This window comes from Artibeus jamaicensis, unplaced genomic scaffold (assembly GCF_021234435.1).
Source record: "Artibeus jamaicensis isolate MK-2021 breed Jamaican fruit bat unplaced genomic scaffold, CSHL_Jam_final contig_233, whole genome shotgun sequence".
Lineage (NCBI taxonomy): Eukaryota > Metazoa > Chordata > Mammalia > Chiroptera > Phyllostomidae > Artibeus > Artibeus jamaicensis.
This window is the reverse complement of record NW_026521486.1, coordinates 26,804,656-26,819,529: the sequence shown is the minus strand read 5'-3', so window position 1 is coordinate 26,819,529 and position 14,874 is coordinate 26,804,656. Positions and strand designations below refer to the sequence as shown.

The 14,874-nt window shown below is 44.2% G+C and overlaps 1 protein-coding gene across 1 annotated transcript in view; it reads left to right on the top strand.

The window, feature by feature from the left end:
* Positions 1 to 3,457, top strand: part of GUCY2C (guanylate cyclase 2C) — a 63,444-nt gene extending 59,987 nt beyond the window's left edge. Inside the window, exons 26-27 of the mRNA XM_037136648.2 lie at positions 2,003 to 2,079; positions 3,131 to 3,457. Of these exons, the coding sequence (XP_036992543.2) occupies positions 2,003 to 2,079; positions 3,131 to 3,305 (252 nt within the window). The 3' untranslated portion in view covers positions 3,306 to 3,457. The remainder of the gene's footprint in view (positions 1 to 2,002; positions 2,080 to 3,130) is intronic.
* Positions 3,458 to 14,874: the final 11,417 nt, after the last annotated feature.

Genomic DNA, 14,874 nt, shown 5'->3' with positions numbered 1-14,874 from the left:
AAGGAACCCGCAGAGGAAGTACCCAAGAAACACCACTCAGAGACACGCGCGGCCGACTTGAGACTGGACACCCAGTGGTAGTAATGTTCAGGAGCATAAGATGAAGGGTCCTTTTCTGTAGTCCCTGCTTTGATCCCTCTCCATCACTGAGTGATCACCCACTGTCCCCATGATGATCACCCTCTATCCCCACAGTGATCACCCTCTATCCCCACAGTGATCACCCTCTATCCCCACAGTGATCACCCTCTATCCCCACAGTGATCACCCGCTATCCCCACAGTGATCACCCTCTATCCCCACAGTGATCACCCACTATCCCCTCAATGATCACCCACTATCCCCATGATCACTACCTACTATCCCCACAGTGATCACCCTCTATCCCCACAGTGATCACCCTCTATCCCCACAGTGATCACCCACTATCCCCTCAATGATCACCCACTATCCCCATGATCACTACCTACTATCCCCATGGTGATCACCCACTGTCCCATGGGTAAGAGAAGCCACCACCAAAGAATGTGAAGTCAACTTCACTTCATAGAGCCCTGTAGACAGTTTGGACTATAACAACTGTGTTATAAAATGCTGCCACCATTTTTTCCACATGTACTCAAGTTTTGCTCCCAATTCTTCCTCTATACCCAAGAGCTATACTGTGGTTGGTCCAAGACTAAATTAACTTAAGTCAAAATTCCCATCTTCTTATGTCCTTGCTCTTACTGCAAGACATGGCCGCTCTCTAAGGCCACCTCTCTGGCCAGTTGCTTTATCCTTCTGGAACTCTAGACAAGAGAATCTAAAGAGTGGCCCCAGACTTCTGACTCAGCATCACCTGGGTGCTGGTGAAAAGGCAGATGCCTGAACTCTCCACCAGGCTTACTGAGTAAAACTCTCTGTGGGAATAAACTAGGAATAAATTCAACCTGGGTATGTGCCCTGACTGGGAATCAAACCCAAGACCTTTTGGTTTACGGGACGACACTCCAACCAACTGAGCCACGCAACCAGGCCAACCAGAAATCTATGCTTTTATGATTGTGGCGCACACTAATGTTTGAGCATCACTGCCCCGGACTCTCCACGCTGTTCCTCACATTTAGAACAGCTACCCTCCAAAGCCACAACGCGCCTCCACTTGGCTGTCAGGCTGCTTTTTAAAGGTCATTCCGATCTCTTCACAATTTGTCTGAAGCCAGTTTTGACAGTAAGCATGTCTGTCTCCAGTGGCATCCAGCCTTCACACTGTGACTGCAACTTGGAAAAGCCTCCTTTTAGGCAGTAGGGCCCTGACATCACACTCACGTTTTGAATCCTCCATGAACGCGTTTCCTGCACAGAACACTTCTCCCCCAGGAGAGGTGGTTTATGGGCCACTGCAGTGCAAACACAGCCAGAAAACCCCATAGTCATAAAAACGAGTCTCCTTTCCAAACACCAGCTCTGGCCAAAACACTACACCAGTAATTTTCCATTCGTTTTACAGCCTCTACTTGGGCCCCAGAAAATGTCACTTCAGAAGTACTTACTGCGATGCACACGTGTTTATAATTTACACGCTTGAGGTGGGATTTACACACTTGAGGTGGGGAAGCCGTGGCAAAACTTTTGTGGCAAGCTTTGTGGCAGAAAGATCTAGAAGAAAAGGTGGACAATGAAAACCAGCTGGGATTTGTTGGCATAACAGGACAGCAGATGAACTGTCTTCCTTTTTAATTTAGAATTCTTCTGATGTTTCTATTGTGATATTTTGAAGTATCTTTTGGTGGGAAAGAAAACTCGACTTAAAAAAAAAACAGGTCTGCTGATTAAGAGACTTGTATTTAAGAGGCATTTGGAAATAAAGATCTGCCTAGAGATAGTGCAGATCATATCAGGGACTGAAATACAGGCGCTGATGGGACACTCAGAGGAGACATGTTTCTTGTCAGAATGGCGGGCTAGAACTGAACTGTCTACTTGTTCACCCTGGCACACACCTTTCTTGTCTCACTAGGGAAGAGGAGCTGAGACCACCTACTGGCTGACTGGGATGAAGGACCAGGAGTACAACCTGCCAACCCCTCCTACTGTGTAAGCTGCAGGGTGTGGTGGGCGTGGGAGTGGAGGTTTTGGCTGTGAAAGTTGTGCGACAATAGAGCCAATTTAATTGTGGGCAAGTGCTTTGCCAGTGGCAATATTACACTGACTATGAGGACTATATAGGTGAGAAGATTAGAAACCTCCCTTCTCTGACTGCCAGAAACCGGGTGTTCCAGATGCGCCCTTGGAGAACAGAGCACAGTAGGGAGCTCACCTCCTGTGTGTCTGAGTCTGACCAGAGTAAAGCATCCTAGAGGCAAACAGGCACTCAGCTGGGCCATGCGTTGAAAACTGGACCTCCCCCAACCCCAGGACTGTGGTTTAGGTCTTCCCATGGAATTTGTGTTCTGAAATGAAGAAGACAAGGTTTCAGTTCTAACCAACAGGTTTCAGTTCCCCTAAAAGGGGACTGACGTGGTCATGCAGTTACACATTGGTGGCTGCAATCAGTCATGTGGCTCTGGCTGTGACATTGCTATCTGGTGGAGAAGCCATATCTTGCAGTCTCCCAGATGCTGGACCCAGCCTATAGAGATGCCAAAACAACCCATGTCTTCCCTGGGGCACAGGAAACCTGGCCTCTTACTAGGAGTGCTGCAAGTCCATTCTAAATTCTTGACACCCCCATTCATTCTGGGTGCTCCCCAGACAAGGTCCAGAGTCCTAGGAACATGTGGGGCTAACAAGCTGCAGGGGCCCAGCACTGTTCTGGCCTCCTTCCCCTCTCTGCAGTGTCACATGTCAACTTAACAGTGCTTCCAAATTCTAGCATTAAGCACGGCGCTTCACTTTGAAACTGAAACATAATCTTCAACTTGAAATATAGTCTGCGTTTCCTACAACTGCATGGAGCAGGGTGACAGTCCCTTGAGTTCATTCAAGCAAGGCAAGGATCCTTTTTTTACTCTCTAGATTTCCTGTCTTTCGCACAGACGATAACTTCGATAAGTGTTTGGTAAAATGAACTGATTATCTTGGAGCTAAGACGTATTCGGCATGAATTGCTGAGAAGTTCCATTTTCCCTCCCCACTTACTTTCCAGGGAGAATCAACAGCGCTTGCAAACCGAATTTTCAGACATGATTGCCAACTCTTTGCAGAAAAGGCAGGCCGCGGGGATAAGACACCAAAAACGCACACGGGTAGCCAGCTACAAAAAAGGCACCCTAGAATATCTGCAACTGGACACGACAGACAGGGAGAGCACCACTTTCTAAGCCTAAATGAGGCCCAAGGACCCAGGCAAAGGAAGCACGATGACCTTAGATAGCGACCTCAAGGGTCCCGAAAACCTCCATTTCCCTGAGACCTCAGTGGAGCAGAAGACTCAGATGCATTCTACTGAGCCTTGGCTGCCCTGTTTAGAACATTTTTGGAGAATCTTCTGGAACATTCTAGAAAAGTGAATTACCTTTTACTCTGGAGCCAGAGTAAAAGGTAATTTACTCTCAACAGTTGCTCCAGGAAGCTTCAACCTGGGAAAGAAGAATGAATGAATGTACTATCTCAGAGTTGAGAATATTGTGTTCTCATTTCACTTATTTTGTTTTGTTTACTGGCTCTTTTTCCTTAAACATTCATGGTGGGATTTTTTAAATTGTTGCAATTATATTTTAAATATCTCCATTAAATTATATTTAACTCATAATTTTTGTAGAAAATATACTATATGTTAGTCAGGAATAAAAGTTAAAAGTTTACTGAGTCTGTGTATGTGTTTTCACCTATTCCTTCCATTCTTCCTGAGATGTACCAGCCCCATCTTGCACCCACTGAAAAGCTGACTAAGTGCACCAGCCCTGAAGCAAGGCAAAGCTGGCGTTGTTGCTCAAGGCTTAGAATCTTTACATTCAGTGTCACCTGCTGCACAAGAGATTCTGTCCTAGTCCTCTCCCGTGAGAGGCAGGGCCTGCAGCTGTCTCAGGTCTGGGATAAAGTCAAATCCTGTTTAACTATGGAAACCAGTACTTCTAACTCTGCAAATATCCCTTTCCTGCCACCCAGAAGCCATCTCCTGATCCCCCTATGGCTCCCCGGCACAACTCAGGTGCTTGGAATCTCTGGGAAAATGGCAAAAGTCAGTTGGTGTTGCGTAGACAAAAATGAGCAAGACAAGCATATAGCACTTCTGCCGTTAACCTTCAGAACTAAAACTTCTTCACACATATTCCCCCTTGCCAGGCTGCTGCCATGAAAACCACTGAGAGATTAAGAAACATGTCTTCTCCATCACCTGGAGAAGGGAAAAGCAGAAAATCAGAAGCTAATAAAATAAATTATGTCCCGATTTACAGGTTGAGAACCTACTATTCAGCAAGAGTTCCTCCCTGGGATCTGGAGGTTTATAATCAATCTGTGCCTCAGTGTCCAGCACAGGGAGACTTTCTGCGTGGGGGTGAGGTTGTGACATGAAAGTTCTCGGTCATTTATTTAGTAAATGTATATAGAGCACCTCCTCTTATTCTAGGAACTGAGTGTGGTGTTGGCGTTGTAGAAACATGGTCTCAGCTGAGCTCTGAATCTTAGAGGGGAGAGAGAAATGTAAGGAGTTAAGTAAAGTTGGGGTGCTAAGCAATGTTCTTGACAGTGGGCAGATTTAGCAATGTCTAAACCAACCAGAAAAACTCAAAAGCATGTGTGATGCTAAGAGGCATTGATAAGACTACTCAGTTGAAGTCTCCGGTTTGTCTGCTATTACAGAATCTACATGGGTGTGAAACATTTCTCAACCTTTACACAGATGTATGGCCTCAGCTTGTCCACTTAATAATGTGGTTATATCAGTGATGACAGTGACTAAGGATGGGACCCAAGCCAGGGCGGGTGTCTCACTTGTTTGGAGCATCATTGTGTACACCAAAAGCTTGCAGGTTCAGTCCCTGGTTGGGGAGCATAGGGAGGGAACACTTAGTGTTTCTCTCTGCTCTCTCCCCCCTCTTTCTTCTCTCTTCAAAATCAATAAACATATCTTCAAGTAAGAATTTTTTTAAAAAGAATGAGACCCAAGCAAGTGTCAAATTCCTGCACTATTCTAGCTTTTAATTAATTAATTATCTAATTAATTACTGTATCTAAGCTCATGTTTCACTAATAAACCATGAAGCATAATATGCACCAGAAGCAGTTGTTACAAAGATTTTTTCAATTGAATTTGTCAGGCACTTAGCACAGTATTCTCACATAGTAGTTTCTCAGCAAATAGCCTCTGCCTCCCGCCTTTCCCCTGTCTCTACTTGCTTTATCAGAATTTTAAAATTTCAAACTCAGGACCTCATATGCACAAAGTACACATGATTTATATTTAACAGCTGATTACGGAATTTTTCAAGTGTATGCAAACATAGAAGGATATGGCTAATGAATCCCTATATAGTCATCATCAGTTTCAGGAATTAACATTTTTTTTAAATGTGAGAAAGAAACTCATATTTATTCACAGGTCTAACGACTCAGGCACGGACCACAAAGAAGCAGCGGTGTGACTGCTCTGTGGTGACCAGTATCATCTATCCGTGCAGAACTTCCAGGTCCTCTCCATGCCCACCACCCTCACACAACATTTTGATGTGTTCACCAGCTCGGAACCTCTCAAGACCTATTGTTCTGTGGAGGTCTCCTTATGCAGTCGCAATTGATTGAATCATGAGTCATTGGAGAGGTCATGAGCCATCTCCAGCCCCTCTGACCTCCCCAGATTGCAGGGAGGGACAGGTCTCTATCTAGGGGCCTCCTACCTGGGTCAATTCATTAGCATATAAAAGACATCCTTCTTACTCAGGAAATTCTCAGGGTTTTAGGAGCTCTGTGGCAAGAACAGTGGAAAGACCAAGAATATTTTTTATTATACTACGGTCAGGGTTCCTGAAGGTGGACATGTTGCTACACAGCAAGTGGGGCCCTGCTGCCTGCTGCCACCTGCCAGGCGAAATTCTGGAGGCAAAGGTTTGAAAATAAAGGAAAGGAGTCTTTATTCAAAAACTACACGATTATGAAATAAATTTCCCCATGCAATAGTCACTTAAGCCTATTAATTAAGGCTAAAATCTTTAACTCTGGAGTAACCCTATCATCCCCCTTGTTAGTTTTTAATTATCTTATTTCTATAAGATTAGCTTCCAAACTAAAACAGAAGATACAAAAGCTACATTTTTGGAAGAATAGCAAGCTTCTGCCTCAGAGCCCATTGCTTCGGGAACACCCAAAAAAGAATAGCTCTGCCACCCCGATCCTAGGCTGCTCCTAGTCTCTCTCCTCCCCCATCCAAAAATACTATCCTTTGGGAAATGCCGGCAGCTGCAGCACCATCACGCAGGCATCCTTGAAGAAGAGATCCAGAGAGCCACTCTCTGCCCTCCTTTTATTTTAAATCTCTGGCCCATAATGCCATGGGCTCTGGAGGCTATCTGCTTCTCAGCCAATCCCGTCATAGACCGTTTACCACTGCCTGGGCAAACTCCTCCCACTCCTGATCTGATTGGATCTCGGTATCAGATTGCGAACAGAATGAGGAGCCAACTTGCAGCTCCCAGAAGCTGCTGTCTTAATTCTGATGCTCAACTGAAGGCAGCTGTCATTATTAGTGTAACAGTCTCCACTCATTATTTACAACTGGTGTTTATTGGGGACTGTACTGATTTCTAGGGCTGTGCTTTGTGTGCTGCTCTCAGCCTATCAATTACCAGTGTTGTGTCTGTACTGGTCCCTGTGGCTCTTATTACGATTGCGAGATGCCCTTCAGCAGTAAACATTAGAAACTTATTAAAAAAAAAAAGTATATTATCTTGGGGAGGAACAAACAGTCCCTCTGAAGTTTCTTTGGCTGATCTATTCAAATAAACATGAGACAGATTAACAAGAGTATAAGCAAATTTAACTTGTACTTATGTGTGGGAACCCCATATATAAAAGTCCACGTGCACAAGGGCTTCGGAGGTAGAAAAGGAACACGGGTATTGGCAAAAGAACCTCCAGCCCAAGGAAATGTGTTATGAAAAAGAGTATATTTGAGCCAAAATGAGGACAATTGCTGGGAAGCAAAATCTCAAGGGATTGAAAAAATGTTCCCGAAGAATGGCAGTTTTGCATCTTATTTTATGCCTTAGAATCAAAAAAGAACTAGGGGAGTTACATGAAATCCATTGGTGGTAGATTAGGGAGGGGAGAGAAAACGAGGCAAGGAAATCTCTGGGACTGGGTAAAAAGTACAATGGAGAGACGCGGACGTCGGTGCGTACAGCACAGAGATGGTATGTGGGAAACAGATAACAAGGCAGTCTTGTGCTCTGGTGCCTGGGGCCAGGCCTAGAACAGGAACACCCACCATGACCCGCTTTTAGTTAGGGGTTTTTACATTCAGACCACTCTGTGTGGTTACTTCGGTTTCTAGGTTTGTAAAGCCCACCATGCGGGACTCCCTTGAGATTACCAGGTTTGGAATGTGGCCCCTTTTCTGTCTGTGTGAGTATGTAAGACATCCTGAGCTAGGGATAAGGTAAGGGGCATTGGGGGTTTCAAAGGGTCACTGCAAGATGTTAAGAGGAACAGAAGCTTAGAAAATTAGAAGTGTGTCCTACCCTACAAACAGGACAAAAGAGGTTGTCTCTGATCATCTCTTATAGACAAGGCCTCTATTTCAAAGCTTCTAGGTGGTTCAGGGAGGAGCAGAAGTTTTTTTTTTGAGCCTGAGGCTAACACTGCCTTTAGGTCCAAACAATCTGCATACCACAGAGGCACACCTTGGGGTGACCTGCTCTGAACCCCCAATAATTACTTACAGGTCCTGGAAATTATATGGCACATCTGGGGCCACACAGCAAGGTCATGGGAAGGGGGGGCAGAGGAGACAGCGAGGGAAAGAGAGCAGTGAGCACAAAGCTGGGGCTCTGCTTTATTGGGGTCAAATGTGCGGCCCTAGGGTTTCACTCTACTGGTGAATATAAAACATCAGAGCAGAAATTTAAAGCCCATGAAGAGAAAAACTAACAAGTGGCCCAAACAGTCACTTACAAAAATCAACCATGACCTCTAAAACAAAGGAGCATGCAGCCCCAGCCCCAACCTGCCTCACGACAGGGCTCTTGATCTAGTCCCGTGACAGCTGCGGCCTTTGTTGATTGACATGCCTCTTCTTCTAAATGGATGCTTCAGCAATAGAGCTTGGATTGCAGAAAAGAAAAAGAAAAACTGTCAGAGCCTATACTACAGGCTGCTTGTAAGAAATCGCCATCAACTTGGTAGCTTAAAAAAACCAGAAATGTATTCTCTCACAGTTCTAGAGGCCAGAAGTTTGAAATCAAGGTGTTGGCGGGATGGGGCTGTCTCCACAATCTTTTTTTTTTTAGATTTTATTTATTTATTTTTAGACAGAGGGGAAGGGAGGGAGAAAAAAAAGGGAGAGAAACATCAATGTGTGGTTGCCTCTGGCATGCGCCCTACTTGGAACCTGGCCTGAAACCCAGGCATGTGCCCTGACTGGGAATCGAACCAGTGACCTTTGGATTCGCAGGCTGGCACTCAGTCTACTAAGCCATACCAGCCAGGGCTCCTTGCAGTCTTTAAGGGAGCATCTTCCAGCTCCTGACTGACTCCAGGACTCCAATCTTCTCCATCTTTAATGGTCTTCTCTCCATGTTTATTGAGGGGAAGCAGAATATGCCACTTCTGCAAATGGATTATTTTAAGCTAAAGACAATTAAGACCCAGCAAATTCAGGCAAAGTTTTTCCCTCTCCCTTAACTGCCTAAAAGAATTTAGATGGGGTGGGGGGAGAAGGGGTGGGGGCGCTGTATCAGGAACAGAGATTTTTACCAGAGATAACTGTTTATGTCAGAAAGACTCACCTGGATGGCAGAGCAAACACTGGTTTGCCAAACATTGGCTCTTCTCATCTTCCTGTGAGTCATCCCCTCCTTTTAAAGGCCCAGACCCTGTCCCTTTCTGTAACTCAGGATGGTATATGAGCCTAAATTGCATGACTGCCTCTGAGTCTCAAATTTTTACGGGGCTCTTGAATGTGCAATTTTAAAATTATTTTTCTCCTGTTAATTTGTTTTATATTAATTTAATTATTAGATCAGCCAAAGAGCCTAGAAGAGAAGTTTTCTGCCCCTGCATTATCTTTTATGTGTCTCTCATAGGAACAATTGTCATTGGATTTAGGACCATTCAGATAATCCAGAATGATTTCTGGAGAGCTTTTATTTAATTGCATCTGCAAAGATTCCTTTGCCAAATAAGGTCACATTCACAGGACACAGACATGTCTTGGGGAGGCCATCACTCAACCTACTACTACAGACACATTCTGCCTACTTGTATCATCTAAAAAAGGGTAACCATTTCTATCTTCAGGTCTTGATGAAAGTTCTGACGAGTGTTCTGGTGTCCCTCTGTCTGGTCCCATGAGAAACCAGACTGGGGGTCATTCCACCTAAGGGCTCAGGTGTTAAAACATAACTTACGTCAAAACATTGTCTTCAGCCTGCCAGAGGTTCGACCCATTGTGACCATTAGTCAGGTCAGCACTAGTGCCCTCTGCCGCCTCAGAGGTGGCTGATTATCCAGGGGAAAGCTAGGCCCCTGAGGGATATATGTATATATGGAGAGATATGGTTTGTAGAGCTGGAATTTAAAGCTAAATTTAATCAAAGTCATGTAATCAAGGCCCCTCGGGAGAAGTGAACACAGATCCTTGGACGACCAGTGAAAACAGGCTCTTCCATAGGACTCCAAAGAAAGCATGCCAAGAACCCACGCATGGGAGACTATGGTGCCGCAAAATGGTTTATTTGTGAGGAAGGCTGTTTTAGGATTTCAAATTTCCCATCTCTGTCCATCCCACCACAGGAAAAGTTCAACCATGGCTTCAGCAAGGCCAAAACAAAAGCCACTGTCTAGAGCTTCTGCTTCATATTAAAGCTCAGTCCTTTGGAGCCCACACAGTTGGCCAAAGGTCCCAGTAACTGCTAGACCTGCAGGGCCTCGTGTTCCCAAGTGAGACTGTGTGCAAAAGAACCGGGTGAGGTTAGGTCACAAGTGCGCATGTGTGAGAGAAGGAGAAAGAGAGAGAGAGAGCAAAAAGCACACTTCTTCGTTCCCCTGGGGTTATATTTACATCAGCTTGGGTCTGAGACAGACCAGGTGCCTTTTCAAAATAACCAATCAACTTCCCACGCTTTCCTGGGCTTTCTGATAGTTTCATCTCATGGTTAGACTGACAGGCCTCAGTGGTCAAGCACTTCCCCCTGCACCCCGAAGGGGAAGGGAGGAGTGTTAAGCCTCTTGGTGGAGCAATGCTGTGGTCCCCTGGGCATGAAGCTGTAGCTTCCTGGTGAAGCAAACAGGCTCATGCTTTCCAGTTTATTAAGCTCAATGTCTAATTCCTTTTGCTTTTTCTTATTAGTAACCAGTTAACTACCTACAGTAACACTTGGTCTTTTTTTTTTTTCCTCTTCTTGAATCTTTGCTCCAGACTTCTGTATGCAGGAAGACCCAGAAGATAGGGTAAAATCCACGGCAAAGAGCCACAGTGCTGGCTGATAAAAATACAAGTTGCTTAGCCTTTAGAGGAGAAGGACAAGAGAGACATTCCTAAGTCCAGCTCAACTAATAAGAGTGGCAGGTGAGATAGAAATCTGAGCAAATCTTTCTCTGACCAGCGTAGCTCAGTTGGTGCCATTGTCCTGAAAAGCACAAAGTAGCCAGTTTGATTCCCAATCAGGGCACATGCCTGGGTTGTAGGCCTGGTTCCCAGCTGGGGTGCATGCAAGAGGCAGCTTATAGATGTTTTTCTCACATGCATCAGTGTTTCTCTCCCTTTTTTTCTCCCTACCTTCCCCTCTCTCTAAAATAAATAAATTTTTAAATTTTGAGCACCTTTTGTCACTTTATCAACATTATCTCAAAAAATGATTTAAAAGATTAATAACAATAAATTATTAACCTTAAAAAAATTATTACTGCCCTGGCCAGGTAGCTTAGCTGGTTTTAGCGTTGCCCCAATAATCCACAGCTGTGGGTTGGATTCCTGGTCCGGGTGCACAGACAAGGACCAACCAGTCAATGCCTAAATAAGTGAAACAAGTCAACGTTTCTCTCTCTCTCTCTCTGTCAAAATCAATTAAAAAAATTTTTTAAACATTATCTCAAAAGTTACCATAGAGATACTACAGTTTCTAACTGAGAAAACTGGTTCAGAGAATTTAAAACTACTTGCCACTCCTTCTTGATAAAGATAGGGTTTGAAACCAGGTCTGCAAGGTCTCCATTCTTTTGGTCAAGCCCAGGAGGGAAATTAAATAGCATTCTCTGAAAAATGGCTATACTCAGCATAAGAAACCATCTATGCTGTTAGAAGGGAAAACTTCCTAACCAGGAGAGTTCTAAGATTGTGGGACAATCATCTGCCCTTTTCTGAAGATTCTAACAAACTGCAAACCTTTTCCCAACTCACACATTTTTCTCTGTGACTTCTTCTATTTTCCTGTTTATTAAACACTCCTAGGTTCCAGGGATATTCTTTAATATAATCCACAGCAATCTCTACAGTAACTGTTATCCCTGCTTTAGAGACTATGGCAATAAAATAAGCAATTTGCCTAATATTTTACAGCTACTAAAAATCAGGGCTTATAATGGGACAGGTTAATTTGACCCCAAAGCCCATGATGCTGCTAAAACTTTAGAGTTTTTTTCTTTTTAAATTTTTTAAATTTTTATTGTATTTTTTACATTACCATTTATCTCCCTACACTTCCTTCCCCACCCCATAATCCCTGTCTTGTTGTCTATGTACATGGGTCCTTTTTTCTTTTCTTTTTTTTTTTACAAGTTTTATTGATTATGCCATTACATTTGTTCTATTTCCCCCTTCATTCCCTTCCACCCTGCACACCCCTCCCCCACCATTTCCCCCCTTTAGTTCATGAATATGTGTCTCAAGTTCTTTAGATTCTATATTTCCCTACTATTCTTACCCTCCCCCCTATCTATTTTCTATCTACTGTCTATGCCACTTATTTTCTGTACCTTCTCCCCCCTTCTCCTTCTCCCACTTCCCTGTTGCTAACAGGGAAGATCTCCACGTGATCTTTATTTCTATGGTTCACTCTTGATCTAGCTGTCCTCTTAATTTGCTTTTGTTTTAGGTGTGGTTGTTAATAACTGTGAGTTTGCTGTCCTTTCACTGTTCATCTTTTTTATCTTCTTTTTCTTAGATAAGTCCCTTTAACATTTCATATAATAAGGGCTTGGTGATGATGAACTCCTTGAATTTGATCTTATCTGAGAAGCACTTTATCTGTCCTTCCATTCTAAATGAAAGCTTTGCTGGATAGAGCAATCTTGGTTGTAGGTCTTTGGTTTTCATGATTTGGAATACTTCTTTCCAGCCCCTTCTTGCCTGTAAGGTCTCTTTTGAGAAATCCGCTGACAGTCTGATGGGAACTCCTTTGTAGGTGACTGTCCCCTTATCTCTTGCTGCTTCTAGGATTCTCTTCTTCATTTGAATCTTGGCTAATGTAATGATGATGTGCCTTGGTGTGTTCCTTCTTGGGTCCAACTTCTTTGGGACTCTCTGAGCTTCCTGGATTTCCTGGAAGTCTATTTCTTTTGCCAGAGTGGGGAAGTTCTCTTTTATTGTTTGTTCAAATAAGGTTTCCACTCGTGACTGTTCCTCTTCCCCTTCTGGTACCCCTATAATTCGAATGTTGGAGTGTTTAAAGATGTCCTGGAGGTTCCTAAGCCTCTCCTTATTTTTTTGAATTCTTGTTTCTTCATTCTTTTCTGTTTGATCATTTTTTCTTCCTTCTGGTCCACTTCATTGATTTGAGTCCCAATCTCCTGTCCATTACTATTGGTTTCCTGTGTATTTCCATTCATTTCAACTAATTTAGCCTTCATATGAGACTAAAATCAACCAGTTCTGTGAACATCCTGATCACCAGTGTTTTGAACTGTGCACCTGAAAATCTGGCTATTTCTTCATCACTTAGATTTATGGGCTCTGGGGCTCTGAGTTGTTCTTGAGCCATGTTTTGATCTATTTATGAGGAGAGGCGCCTTACGTGTTCACCAGGGTGGGGCCACCCAGGTCGCTGGTTTGTGACACTGTATGTGGGGGCGGGGCCAGAGAGGAAGCAATGGCAGTCCTCTCCGTTGGCCAGGTCCGCCTCACCACTCGACCCCGCCTGTTTATCTGAGCGCAAATGTGCGCCCACCACCCTGCGCCGGGGCCTGCGAGGTCTCAATGCACGTCTCTTCACTGGTTTATCTGAGTACAAATGCACGACCTCAGCCAGCCAGCCACGTCCGCCTTCCCATAGCTACCCCGCACCTGGGATCCGTGCCCTCGGCTGTTTGCGCACCGCTCGGGTCGAGGGATCATTTTTGCTCGACCTGCTCTGCTGCTGGCTTCGCCACTCTCACCAGTTTAGCTGAGGGGTCCGTTATTTTCGGACTCCGTATTGTTCGATTTTCTGTGATTTGGTTGGGTTTATTGTTGTTAAAACTTTGTTGTTTTTAGATTTGGTTGTGCAAGGAAGCAAAGTGTTTCCACCTATGCCTCCATCTTGGTGGAAGTCCCAACCTTAGAGTTATTGACTCTCTTTTCAATACCACTCATTTGGTATTTATATTTATTCTTCAGTCATATTGGAGATATATCTATATATCATCATCATTGACCAGTCTAGAAGTCTCTTGTAGGCAAAATATTTGTTTTATACTTCCTTCATGATTCTGTCACTGAGATACAGAAGTTCATGGAGATAAATATCTTCATACTCATCTAGGCTGGATGGCTTCTTTCTGCTCCTCAGATTTCATCTGCACCCTTCTGTACTCTGTTCTGTGTCCCAAGGAATCTGTCCTTCAGCAGATGGCTTCTTTAAATGGCTCAATTGGTTGGAGCATTGTCCCTTGCATGAAAAATGTTGTGGGTTCAATCCCTGGTTGGGGCATGTGCGAGAGGCAACCAATCAATGTTTTTCTCTCATATCACTGTTTCTCACATTAGTGTTTCTCTCTCTCTCTCTCCTTTCCTCTCTCTCTAAAGACCAATAAACATATCCTTGGGTAAATATTTTTTAAAAACCTTTTAAGAAAATAAAAGGGGACAGAAACTTGAGGTTGTCTGCCTATAGGAGACAGCAGAAGAAAGATCAATGAAAATGAGTAAAAGAAAATGAGAACTTCTGGTCAAGATGGTGGCCTAAGCAGACACGGCTCACCGCTTCTCACAACCACATCAGAACTACAACTCAATGTAGAACAACCATCACTCAGGAACATCAGAAATCAAGTTGAATGGAAGTCTGACAACTACAGAATTGAAAAAAACACATCCATCCAGACTGGTAGGAGGGGTGCAGATGCAGAATGGGCTGGTCCCACACCCGTGTGTGGTAGATAAAAATCCAGGAGGGATCTCTTAGGAACAAGGAGTCCCAGACCCATAGCAGGCACCCCAGCCCAGGTTTCCAGTGCCAGGAAGATAAGTCCCCACAACTCTACCTGCAAACACCAGCAGGGATTGAGTTGGTGGTGGAGGCTTTAGGATCCCCAAACAGTTCCTCCAAAGAACCCACGCACAATGACTTACCAACTCAGACTCACTTCCTCTGAGCTCCAGTACTAGGGTAGCAGCTTGAAAGGCACCAAAGGTATACTGGAAGAAAGTGAAGTGTCTGTCATCAAGGAAAGCAGAGGCCATCGTCCCTTTGCTTAACCCTCCACCCACAGAGCCAGCACACTGGTGACAAATATGAGACTTCATCAACTCGGATAACA